We start from the raw sequence: 13,656 nt of genomic DNA on the forward strand, positions 1-13,656 counted from the left end.
GTACTCACTCACTTGGCTGTTAGAATTTAACAGAGAGTGAGAGCATTGTGATAATGGGTCAGTCTGCCTGAGGTCTCCCTGCTCAGCATGTCACATCGGCTGCACTACCAAGCCTGTCCCACTCTCACTGTTTCATACAGGGGAGCCGCCTGACACCCCCCTAATGTGTGGCACCTGGGGCGGTCCGCGCCCCCGCCCCCTAGTTAGTACGCCAATGCACGCGGTCAGACTTTCCAATGGAAAATGTGCACTCAGACTGTGTTGTCAGAAATTCCGATTGCTTGTGGGCTCCATCTGACTTTTTTTTCATCTGAATTTCCGACACACAAAGTTTGAGTTCTGGATCTAAAATTTTCCGACAACAAAATCCTATAATTTAAATTCCGATCATGTGTACACAATTCCAACGCACAAAGTGCCACGCATGCTCAAAATAAATTACAAGATGAAAGCTGTTGGCCAATACAGTACAGGGCCAATTACAGTGACCTTGTACCGTGTGATAGCTGTGGCCAATAATAATGCTTATACAGCCATAGTGCCATTGAAGCAATCATAGTGTAAATAAAAAGTCCTGATTATCCCCCCAGACCAGTACTATGGTAACAGTTCACTGCTCTGGTGATAGGATGTTAAAAAAAATAGTAGAAAAATTATTTTGGGAAAATTTTGTAAAAAGGAATTATTTGCATGAAGGTAAAAATTATTTTGTGTACAGCAGGCCCACCCTAATACTTACCTGAACACCATCTCAACACATCGATGTGCATGAGACCAGCGGCTCTCCGAGGCCACTTCCTCCTCATTGGCTGAGACAGCAGCAGGAGCCCTTGGCTCCCACTACTGTCAATTAAAGCCAGTGAGCCAATGAGGAGAGAGCAGGAGTGGGGCTGAGCTGCGCTCCATGTGTGAATGGACACAAAGAGCAACAGATCGGGAGCGATCCTGCTTAGGTGACCCCATAGAAATCTGCTTGCTATGAGGGAACTTGGCAGGAGGGAGAGGCCAGGAGCGCTGGTCGGGGACCCGAGAAGAGGAGGATCGGGGCTGCTTTCTGCAAAACCATTAAAAATATCACTTTAATTGTACCTCTTATTAAATGCCTTGGACTGTCTACTTTACAAAAATGGGTTATTTGGTGGGTATTTGTGCTGTACTTGTATTTTAGGACCACGTGAATTGAAGCAGTCAATACATCAGGATTAATCAGTTTTCACATATACTGTATGTACCATAGTTTATAACTTTCACACAGACAAAATAATATACACCGATTTGGGTTATTTCTTACCAAATAATTGTAGCAAAATACATTTTAGCCTAAAGATACAAAGAAAGATTATTTATTTGCAAAATGTTATAACACAAATTGTAAAAAAAAACGTATTTGAATTTTTAATCTTTTTTCATTTATAGCAAAAAAATGTAAACCCCAACGGTGATTAACCACTTGCTTACTGGGCACTTAAACCCCCCTCAGTCCCAGACCAATTTTCAGCTTTCAGTGCTCTCACATTTTGAATGACAATTACTCAGTCATGCAACACTGTAACCAAATGATTTTTTTGTCCTTTTCTTCATACCAATAGAGCTTTCTTTTGGTGGTATTTGATCACCTCTCGGTTTTTTATTTTCTGCGCTATAAATGAAAAAAGACCGAAAATTTTGAAAAAAAATGAATTTTTCTTCGTTTCTGTGACAAAATTTAGCAAATTAGCAATTTTTCTTCATAAATTTTGGCCACAATTTATACTACTACACATCTTTGGTAAAAATAACCCAAATTTTTGCATATTATATGATCTGTGTGAAATTTATAGAGTCTACAAGCTATGGTGCAAATCATAAAGATTTGCAAAAAAAGATCACATCTGATGTACTAAGGCCTATCTCCATTCTTGAGACCCTAACAAGCCAGGAAAGTACAAATGCCCCCCAAATGACCCCTTTTTGGAAAGTAGACATTCCAATGTATTTAGTAAGAGGCATGGTTAGTTATTTTAAGTTGTCATTTTTTCCCATAATTCTTTGCAAAATTACGATTTTTTTTTATTTTTTTTTTTTTTTCACAAAATTTTCATTGTAATAGCTTATTTCTCCCACACGGAATGTGCATACCACAAATAACACCCCAAAATACGTTCTACTACTCCTCCTGAGTATAACGATACCAAATGTGTGAGACTTTTACACAGCCTGACCACATACAGAGGCCTAATTTTGAAGTAGCACCTTCAGGCATTCTAGGAGCATAAATTACACATTTCATTTCTCAACCACCTATTACAGTTTTGAAGGCCCTGGAACACCAGGGCAATGGAAACGTCCAGAAAATGACCCCATTTTGGAAAGCTAACACCCCAACGTATAATCTATGAGGCATAATGAGTCTTTTCAATGGTTCATTTTTTTCCAGAAGTTTTCGGAAAATGTGGAAAAAAATGAAAACGCATTTTTTTTTACACAAAGTTGTCCGTTTATAAGATATTTCCAACGCATAGCATTTACATAGCAAAAATAACACCCCAAAATACGTTCTACTACTCCTCCTGAGTATAACGATACTAAATGTGTGAGACTTTTACACAGCCTGACCACATACAGAGGCCTAATTTTGAAGTAGCACCTTCAGGCATTCTAAGAGCATAAATTACACATTTCATTTCTCAATCACCTATTACAGTTTTGAAGGCCCTGGAACACCAGGGCAATGGAAACGTCCAGAAAATGACCCAATTTTGGAAAGCTAACACCCCAACGTATAATCTATGAGGCATAATGAGTCTTTTCAATGGTTCATTTTTTTCCAGAAGTTTTCGGAAAATGTGGAAAAAAATGAAAACGCATTTTTTTTTACACAAAGTTGTCCGTTTATAAGATATTTCCAACGCATAGCATTTACATAGCAAAAATAACACCCCAAAATACGTTCTACTACTCCTCCTGAGTATAACGATACCAAATGTGTGAGACTTTTACACAGCCTGACCACATACAGAGGCCTAATTTTGAAGTAGCACCTTCAGGCATTCTAAGAGCATAAATTACACATTTCATTTCTCAATCACCTATTACAGTTTTGAAGGCCCTGGAACACCAGGGCAATGGAAACGTCCAGAAAATGACCCCATTTTGGAAAGCTAACACCCCAACGTATAATCTATGAGGCATAATGAGTCTTTTCAATGGTTCATTTTTTTCCAGAAGTTTTCGGAAAATGTGGAAAAAAATGAAAACGCATTTTTTTTTACACAAAGTTGTCCGTTTATAAGATATTTCCAACGCATAGCATTTACATAGCAAAAATAACACCCCAAAATACGTTCTACTACTCCTCCTGAGTATAACGATACCAAATGTGTGAGACTTTTACACAGCCTGACCACATACAGAGGCCTAATTTTGAAGTAGCACCTTCAGGCATTCTAGGAGCATAAATTACACATTTCATTTCTCAACCACCTATTACAGTTTTGAAGGCCCTGGAACACCAGGGCAATGGAAACGTCCAGAAAATGACCCCATTTTGGAAAGCTAACACCCCAACGTATAATCTATGAGGCATAATGAGTCTTTTCAATGGTTCATTTTTTTCCAGAAGTTTTCGGAAAATGTGGAAAAAAATGAAAACGCATTTTTTTTTACACAAAGTTGTCCGTTTATAAGATATTTCCAACGCATAGCATTTACATAGCAAAAATAACACCCCAAAATACGTTCTACTACTCCTCCTGAGTATAACGATACCACATGTGTGAGACTTTTACACAGCCTGACCAAATACAGAGGCGCAACATGCAAGAAACACCGTCGGCGTTCCAGGGACACATAGCCTGCACATACCAAGAATTACACCCCCAAATACATTATGCTGAGCAAAGGGTAAAGAAAAGATTACCTGTGGTTTTAGAAGCGCAGTTGTCCACAGGAGGATATCACTGGTCCAGGCAGCAGGCAGGGACTTGGTCAGCAACAGCGAACACAGTTTTTCAGGCAGCAGGCAGGGATACTGTCCATATTACAGTCCAGGGTTAGTGCAGAGATATCAGCAGTGCCAAAAATATTGGTCCTGGTAGTAGGCAGGTCCTTGTGGTGTGGTCAGTGCGGCATGATGGCAGTAAGTCCTACAGGCAGCAGACAAAAGTAGAGCCTCGTTCAGGACAGAATGGGGATAGGGGTAGAGGCTTCTCCCTCCCAAATCTCTTTGAAGCCTCCGAGTCTCCAGACCCTAATCTAGGAATAAGAAAACAAAGAAAATTGTTTTCTTCTTCCAGAAAAACTATACTGGAGCCCCTCACATATGTGAGACCCCGTGTTGAATCCCACTAGTCCAGTTGCAGAATACAAGATCAGTCCAAGAGGCAGGCAAATATCGTGGTCAAACAGTCCAAGGTCAGTTCCAGATCAGGCAGAGATATATACAGAATCGTTAGACAGAAGCATGGTCGAATAACAGTCCAGGGTCAGTTCCAGATGAGGCAGAGGTATGTACAGAATCGTTAGGCAGAAGCATGGTCGAATAACAGTCCAGGGTCAGTTCCAGATCAGGCAGCGGTATGTACAGAATCGGCAGGCATAAGAGTGGTCAAATAACAAGCCAGGGTCCGTTACAGAGCAGGCAGTGGCATAAGGGGTGTGAAGGTGTATGAAGGCAGGAACTGAGGATTATGTTTACCATACTTCACTAAAAATTTATTGAAGTATGGTAACGCCGAAAACAGTCGCCTATACAGAGGCCTGGTTGGGAAGGACATTGTGCACAATAATAAGATGTGTCTTTTCTGACTCCTGCTTTGGTACACGCCTTACATCTTTTTTGGCGTCTTTTGCCTGCTGGTGTGGGGGGAATTTTATCCGGAAAGTGGCGCTCGGAGAGTCGACTTACAACGTCTGATCGGATATTTTCTGGTGGGCCGTTTGGGAATAAAAGGGCTGTGAAAACTTCCTCCTGGTAGCCAAAGAAACGTTTGGGGTTTTGGGTGGCGTTGCTGTAAATTACATATGAATTGTAAATGGCCAATTGAAAAAAATAAATTACTACTTTTTTGTACCAATGATATGTCCGTCTTGAGACCAGATATGGTTCCATCATTTGGTCGTTGAAGTCGACTCCTCCCATGAACAAATTATACTCTGAAATACATTTGGGTTTCTTTACGGGGCCATTCCTTCTGGGGATTTCTACGAAGGTATCGTTGTGGATAGAAGATAACATGTACACATCTCTTCTGTCCCTCCACTTCACTGCCAGAACCTCCTTGTTTCTTAGACTTGCGGTTTCTCCTTTCCGCAGCTTCTTGTTCACCAGACTTTGAGGAAAGCCCTTCCGGTTCTTTTTTACAGTGCCACATGCTGGCGTCTTCTTCCGGTGAAGGTTGTGGAACAGGGGCAGAGATGTGTAGAAGTTGTCTACATAGAGGTGGTAGCCTTTATCCAGTAGGGGGTATATGAGGTCCCAAACAATTTTTCCGCTGGATCCCAAATAATCCGGACAATTAGGGGGCTGTAGCTGGGTGTCCTTCCCTTCGTACACCTTGAAGGAATATGTGTACCCTGTGGCTCGGTCACATAATTTGTAGACCTTCACCCCATAGCGGGCCCTTTTGCTGGGCATAAATTGCTTCATCCTAAGCCTGCCACTAAATTTAATAAGGGACTCATCCACACATATGTGTTGGTCCGGGGTAAACAATTTGGGGAATATTTCAGAAAAATAATTTAGTATTGGTCGAATTTTGTAAAGGCGGTCATAATTTGGATCATTTCGTGGAAGGCATTGGGAATTGTCACTGAAATGTAAGAACCTCAGGATCATCTGATACCTGGTTCTGGACATTACCGCGGAGAAGAGCGGTGAGTGGTGGAGGGGGTGGGTTGACCAGTAGGTACGTAATTGTTTTTTTTGTTGAGTCCCATATTAAATGTGAGGCCTAAAAAAAGCTTGAACTCCTCCACCGTTAGGTCTCTCCATTCGTAGGGACGGGCATAATAGGAGGTCGGATTTTGAAAAATAAATTGTTGTGCATACAGGTTGCACTGGGCCACAATTGACGCCAACATGTCCTCCGTAAAAATTAAATTAAAAAAATCGATGGGGCTAAAATTCTCCGTGTCCACCTGGACTCCTGGCTGGGCGGTGAAAGGGGGAACATTGGCCTCTCCTGAATTAGGAGGAAGCCACAAGGGGTTCTGAAGGGCATAGGGAAGGCCAGCATGGCTCCTAACCCTTTGGGGCTGAGATGACACCCCACTGGTACTTGGCCTTTCTTGCTGGGGCACTGCGGTGCTGGTGGACGGCATTGCGGTGCTGGTGGACGGCACTGCGGTGCTGGTGGACGGCACTGCCTCACTAGAACGCCTTCGCTTGATGGGCCGGATATCTTCCTCCTCGGATTCATCAGTCAGTGTTTCACTGCTGAGGACTGGCTCATAAGTTACGTCGGCTTCAGAATCCGAATCCGAAAAGGAATCGGAAGAGGAGAGCTCCCCGTTGCTCTCGTCGGCCGCGGAAATAATTTGGTACGCCTCCTCAGCGGAAAAGACGCGTTTAGCCATTGTAGCACTGATGGGCACTGATGAGGTGGCACAGATGGGCGTTTTTGAGGTGGCACAGATGGGCGCTTTTGAGGTGGCACAAATGGACACTGATGGGTCGGCACAGATGTGCACTGATTTATTGCACAGATGTGCAGATTTGTTGCACGGATGTGCACTGATGAGGCGGCAGATGGGCACTGCTGAGGCGGCAGATGGGCACTGCTGAGGCGGCACAGATGGGCACTGCTGAGGCGGCACAGATGGGCACTGCTGAGGCGGCAGATGGGCACTGATGGGTCGGCACAGATGTGCACTGATTTATTGCACGGATGTGCACTGATTTATTGCACGGATGTGCACTGCTGAGGTGGCAGATGGGCACTGCTGAGGCGGCAGATGGGCACTGCTGAGGCGGCAGATGGGCACTGCTGAGGCGGCAGAGATGGGCACTGCTGAATCGGCACAGATGGGCACTGCTGAGTCGGCAGATGGGCCCTGATAGGTCGGCACAGATGTGCACTGATTTATTGCACGGATGTGCACTGATAAGGCAGCAGATGGGCACAGATGGGCACTGCTTAGGCGGCACAGATGGGCACTGCTTAGGCGGCACAGATGGGCACTGCTGAGGCGGCACAGATGGGCACTGCTTAGGCGGCACAGATGGGCACTGCTGAGGCACAGATGGGCACCGATTGGTACAGATGGGCACCGATTGGCACTGGCTGGCACTGGCGGGCACTGGCGGGCACTGGCGGTGCACAGGTGGGCACAGGTGGGCACAGGTGGGCACAGTTGGGCACAGGTGGGCACAGGTGGGCACAGGTGGCCACAGGTGGGCACAGGTGGGCACTGGCAGGGTAGATCTGGGCACTGGCAGGGCACTGGCAGGGTAGATCTGGGCACTGGCAGGGTAGATCTGGGCACAGGTGGGTTTTTTATCACTTTACTGTCACTTTTTTAACTCACAAACACCTTCGGTCTCCTCACACGCTATCGCTGTGTGAGGAGACACGTTCGGCAATGGGTGATGATCTCATTTGTTTACATTTGAGATCATCACCCATTGGAGGAGGCGATCGCGCTGTAAACGGCCGCTGTGATTGGCCGTTTACAGCGATCTGTGATTGGCTGTGTCCAGCGGACACGGCCAACACAGATTTTCCCCGATGCGCGCTCCCGGGAGCGCGCGGGGAACTCTTAAAGGGGACTACGTCAATAGACGTAGTCCCGGAAATTGAGATCCGCGCTATACACGTCTTTTTACTATAGCGCGGATCTCAAGTGGTTAAAAAACACCAAAAGAAAGCTCTATCCGTCTCAAAAAATGGCCTGGGCTGGGTACAAACCCACTGAACAAGCGAGCTGAAAGTGGTTGTAAACTCTCCCCCACAACTTTGTCCCATGTAAATCAGCATAAAAAACATAATGAACACTGCTTGTAGATAGCTCCTTACTTGCTTAGTATTGTTGTAATCCTTTTTGTTCTTTAGAATGACATCACTGAGCATGCCCAGATCTCCCCTGATTTACGGCACACTCTCTATGTGCTTATCAATCTGTTATCAGGACTTCCTACAGCACACCACTGATATCCCAGGAGGATGCAGTATCTTTCAGAGCTTCCTCCTACACACTATGTGACCATGTGACATCACATGCATTGTAAACCTGTCCATTACTGCAGTCTTATCAGTTGAAGCTGATAAGACTGACAAAGGCAAACATTAGACAATCGGCAGAAGTAAATACTATGAAATAAAACATGTCAACTATAAACAGGGAAGAAGGGTTGCCGTAGAAATGTTGGATTGAGAAGGAGGCTTGGTTAACAGTACATCAAGTGCTCAATGTAAGGGCGGAAATACACTCCACTGTGGACTCAGAAAACAATACTTAAGATGGCACTGCCTAACCTCTGGAAACAAGTTTTTTTTAAAGTTTCTTTAAACAGTAAGTAATATGCAATTTGGGCTGGATTACAGTGGCTATAGTTTGATAATTACTTATTATAATGGACTAAATGAAAAGGAACATCAGAGTGGGAGAGTTTACTTCCTCTTGAAGTCCCTGGATATTCAAATGCAAGATGATTGTTCTTATTAAGATTATTCCTCTTTCAGCAGTGGGATGATGATAATTCATAATGAGTTTCCCAAAATTCTTTATGTGTTTCTCATATCACAGATCTGCTCCATTAGAATATACAGGGAAGATACAATATGTATATATGTGTCAGATGTTACAACCACTTATGCCATCAACCAGAAACCTTTTCCCATACCACAAGGGACATACAATGTGTCCTTGAGCACCAATATAATATACAATATATAATATAAGGGATCTGTATACTGATCACTAAAACGGATACAGTATACTGATCACTAAAAAGTTTTACTGTAACCCAACTGAAATAAGTCAGTGGTCAGGGACAAATCATCAGAGATTATTATGCCAAGCAAGAATGACCTGAACTGGTCCATTCTATGGTGCCCCACAGCAAGTGATATAGTTCCCAAAGCAAGCCACCAAACTGGGACAGCCTCCCTCTGTGCGATTACTGAGTGTTCTATGTCTAATTTACACACAAAAAGTGTTTTTGGATCATTTTTAGCCTGTGTGTACCAAACGTAACTCTAGTGCCTATTGTACTCCACAGTCATATTTGGCCCCCTGCAGAACTGCTTTAACAGGACAATGTTTTGGTTAATACCAACATTTAGACTACATACATACCCTGTTCAATGCACTGGGGATATACTATTTCACCTTTATTGCATTTTGCTGTAAGTGTCTTTTCAGGAACCAGATTTCCAACACACTGAAATTCCACAGTATATCCCTCAGCAATATTTAAAGGGGCATTGTTCAAATTAACACCATTTTTCAACATGATTTCTTTTGATATTGCACAGCCATCTGAAATTAGAAGTTTATGTTGTTATCCACACCATAAGACATGTAACTTTAAGTGAAATGATTGTTTTCATTTAAACAGTCTAAAATGTGCAAAAAAAAATAGTCGATCTGAAGAAAGGCAAAAAAAAAGCACTGAGCCCATTTTATACCTATGCGCAGGTGTGCTGCAGCATGGATGGTCTCAAACATCATATATTGTATATTCCAGACATGTACAAACTGCAGCCCCAGGGCTACATCTGGCCCTTTGGTTGTCCCTATTCAAGCCGCGATGCCTCCAGTGTCAGCATGCCTTTCTAAGGCTGTAAGCTTTCTCGCTGAGAAAGCTAACAGGCTCAGAGAGGCAAACTGACAAATATCCATGGGAAGAGCTACAAGAACTGGAAGGAGAGCCCGAGGAGCTGAACGGTACAGAAGGGAGGCTTGGTTTTGGTGGGAAAGTATTGCCTAGACTATTGACACTTTCCTGCCACTCTGTTACCCAACCAAGTGATCTCAGGCTCTATCCTTCTAGTCACAGTGCTTTTCAGAAGGCATTTGACAATCAGTGAGGAGCAGAGGCATAACTAGAATCTTCAGGGCCCCAGTGCAAGATCTCGGGCTAGAGCCCATAGCAGCGAAGTAAAGAAAGTCATACGCTTGGGTGGGCATACACATGTTTATATATATACATGTATATATATATATATATATATATATATATATATATATATATATATATATATATATATATATATATATATATATATATATATATATATATATATATGTGTGTGTGTATATGTGTATAAAATATTGTTACATATCTAAGTGCGGATCCCCCTTACATCAGGGTCCCCAGAGAGCCTCACTACTTACATTAGGATCCCCAGGTAGCCCCCCCTTACATCAGGGTCCCCAGAGAGCCCCCTCCCCCATACATCAGGAGCCTCAGAGAGCCCCTTCCTTACATCAGGGTCCCCAAAGAACCCCCTTTACATCAGGGTCGCCAGCAAAATTCCCCATACATCAGGGTCCCCAGAGAGCCCCTCCTTACATCAGGGTCCCCAGAGAGTCCCCCTTACATCAGGGTCCCCAGGGAGCCTCCCCTTACATAAGGGTTCCCAGAAAGCCTGTCCTTACAACAGGGTCCCCAGAAAGCCCATCCTTACATCAGAGTCCCCAGAGGGCCCTCCTTACATCAGGGTCCTCATAGAGCCCTCCTTACATCAGGGTCCGCAGAGAGCCTGCCTTTGCATCAGGGTCCCCATAGAGCCCCCCTCTTACATCAGGGTCCCCAGAGAGCCCCTTCCTTACATCAGGGTCCCCAGAGAGCCCCTTCCTTACATCAGGGTCCCCAGAGAGCCCCCCCTTACATCAGGGTCCCCAGAGAGCCTCCCCTTACATAAGGGTTCCCAGACAACCCGTCCTTACAACAGGGTCCCCAGAAAGCCCGTCCTTACATCAGGGTCCCCGGAGGGCCCCCCTTACATCAGGGTCCCCAGAGAGCCCCCTTACATCAGGGTCCCTAGAGAGCCCCCCTTACATCAGTGTTCCCAGAGAGCCCCCATATATCAGTGTCCCCAGAGAGACCCCCTTACATCAGGGTCCCTAGAGAGCCCCTCCTTTGATCAGGGTCCACAAAGAGCCCCTTCTTTACATCAGGGTCCCCAGAGAGCCCTCCTAACATCAGTGTCCCCAGAGAGCCCCCCTAAACATGAGTGTCCTTAGAGGGCCCCTCCCTTACATCAATGTTCCCAGGGGGTCCCCTTTACATCAGGGTCCCCAGAAAGCCCGTCCTTACATCGGGGTCCCCAGAGAGCCTGTCCTTACATCAGGGTCCCCAGAGGGGCCTCTTAACATCAGTGTCCCCAGAGAGCCCCCCTTACATCAGGCTCCCCAGACAGTCACTCCCCCTTCCAGAGCTTCTCCTGTACCTGGCTGGTCTCCGCTGTGCACCTCCAACCCCCAGCACATCCCTGTATCCCCCACCCGTGGGAGGTGGGAGGCAGCAATTGGAAGCTCTATGGTGCCCCCGAGCCACAGGATCTCCATGTGGCTTGTAGTTCTCTCTCTGACTGTATTCACTGGTGAAACAAGAGGGCAAAAGCAGAGCGACTCTCTAAAGAGTGAAGCCGATACATGCCCAGGTCAGAGGCCCCTCCCCTCTCCACTCTATACATTCGGAGAGGGAACTACAAGCCCCAGGGAGATCCTGTGGCTCATAGGCATCATAGAGCTGACGTTCGCCTCCACCCCCCCCCCCCCGCATGTTTAACAGACAGCCAGGGGTGCAGGGGGAGATGCTGGGTCTTGGGGCCCCACTCCCACAGCGGCAGAACATTATTGGCCCAGTCGCAAGTGCGACTGCAGTGACCCCCTATAGTTTTGGCACTAGTGAGGAGGTATTATATTGCTTCCTCACCACCACCACCTGATTTACACTATAATGCTGCGCTACCATGCTGCAATCACATTGCACACCCATTTAGCTTATTTGGCAGTTTTCACAAGTGGTGCCACTTTGAGTGGTACAGTTTGAGTGGCCGAGAGGAGGGGTAAAACCATGGCTCAGCCTCCCTTTTTAGCCACCCCCCTGAATGCCCGTCTAAGTGCAATCTATTTCATGACCTATTTTGAATCTATTATTCCTAGCACCAGGTGTTATTTCCTATATATTTACATACAGTACTTATGGCCCTTCCCAGATCCAGAAAATAATATTGAGCAGAATTAAGTTTGGCCCGTCACAACATTCCCAGCTTCTCATGTGGCCCTTTGGAAAAAATGAATTGCCAAACTTGATATAAACAGATGAGAGTGCCACAAATCAAGCAAGTCTAGTGTATTTTTTTTTTGATCACAAGGTAAGTGTTTTGAGGACTCACAAATCCCCCTTCATCGGGGCTAAAAGACAAAATAGCATAACCTATCACAAATAAAATAAACATCTAATACTAACACTAAATGACAAATTGTCTAAAGAAATACAACATGTATACTCTATATACTTTTTTTTACATCAGCTTTTTACTGTATTGCTCTGAATTCAAACTCTACCTTTTCTCTGCTCTCTGGGGACCCCGATCTAATGCTGCTACAAGCACCATTGTTTATATTTTTGCTTCTCATTTTTCACACCTTCCATGTCAATCTCCTTCTCAGTCCAGGTTCTCTCATTGGACACTGTGTACTCATTGCATGCTCTCAATCAAAGCACTTCAGGCACCTTCCCAATTCTGCCCTCTGGACAGTTCCACCTCACTTCACCATTTAAATCCAACAAACACAATGGAGGGTTTATTACTAAAGGAAAATACACTTTGCACTGCAAGTGCACTTGGAAATAAAGTCACTGTAGATCCGAGGGGGACATGCAAGGAAAATAAAAAACAGCATTTTGGCTTGCACATGACTGGATGATAAAATCAGCAGAGATTCCCCTCATTTCAGATCTACCCCTTAGATTTAGAGCGACGGCACTTCCAAGTGCACTTGCAGTGCAACGTGGATTTGCCTTTCGTAAATAACCTCCATTGTGTACTTTCAGACAGAATCAGTATCCCTTGCCCTGCAGGTGTCTATAGTCTGTGGGTATTAAGAACTGCAAGGACATTGTTCTAGTCTGTATATTATATTTATATCCTGCCAGTTGTCAATTCGTTTGTTTCTATCGGCTTACATAAGCCTTATTACTGCTGTGGGCTTATTTGCTCTTTTCTTTGTTCATGTATTCATATCATATTTGCTATCTATATGGTGCAGATCTATATATTTTAACAAAATTTGTATATCTGTATAGATCTTTTTTTATTTATAATATGTTATGCATACCTCCCAACTTTTAGAGACGGGAACGAGGGACACCTATGCCTCATTTCCACTGAGTGGAACAGTCCAGGTTTGTACAGTTTGGAAGGGTTAGAATGGTCCGGCCTATTCAGGTGAGCATTTCCACTGCAAGTCAGACCACCATGCGGATGTTTAGAAAAAATGCCTTTGACGTGAGCATTGACGTTTTTTCTATCTGCCAATCAGTGGAATGTATTGTGTTATGACAGTAGCTCTGCCCTAACCGTACCGTACCATTTTCTATGGCCCCACATCTGAAGCAGGACCATGAATGGTGTGGTATGGTTCGGTTCTATGGGCCGCTTTCATAATGGAAATACTCAAAATAGCGTACCGTACCAAACCAACCCGAACCGATCCGCTCAG

At 44.7% G+C, this 13,656-nt stretch overlaps 1 protein-coding gene across 1 annotated transcript in view; it reads right to left on the reverse strand.

Annotated features, from left to right (window-relative positions):
- Positions 1–13,656, reverse strand: part of LOC143928081 (coagulation factor XIII B chain-like) — a 96,643-nt gene that overhangs the window by 10,809 nt on the left and 72,178 nt on the right. The window contains exon 8 of the mRNA XM_077452696.1: positions 9,277–9,459. Coding sequence (XP_077308822.1) covers positions 9,277–9,459 — 183 coding nt within the window. The remainder of the gene's footprint in view (positions 1–9,276; positions 9,460–13,656) is intronic.

The sequence above is a fragment of the Lithobates pipiens genome, unplaced genomic scaffold (genome assembly GCF_037356315.1).
Source record: "Lithobates pipiens isolate NorthernLeopardFrog02 unplaced genomic scaffold, aLitPip1_a1.2 Scaffold_23, whole genome shotgun sequence".
NCBI classification, from domain to species: Eukaryota; Metazoa; Chordata; class Amphibia; order Anura; family Ranidae; genus Lithobates; species Lithobates pipiens.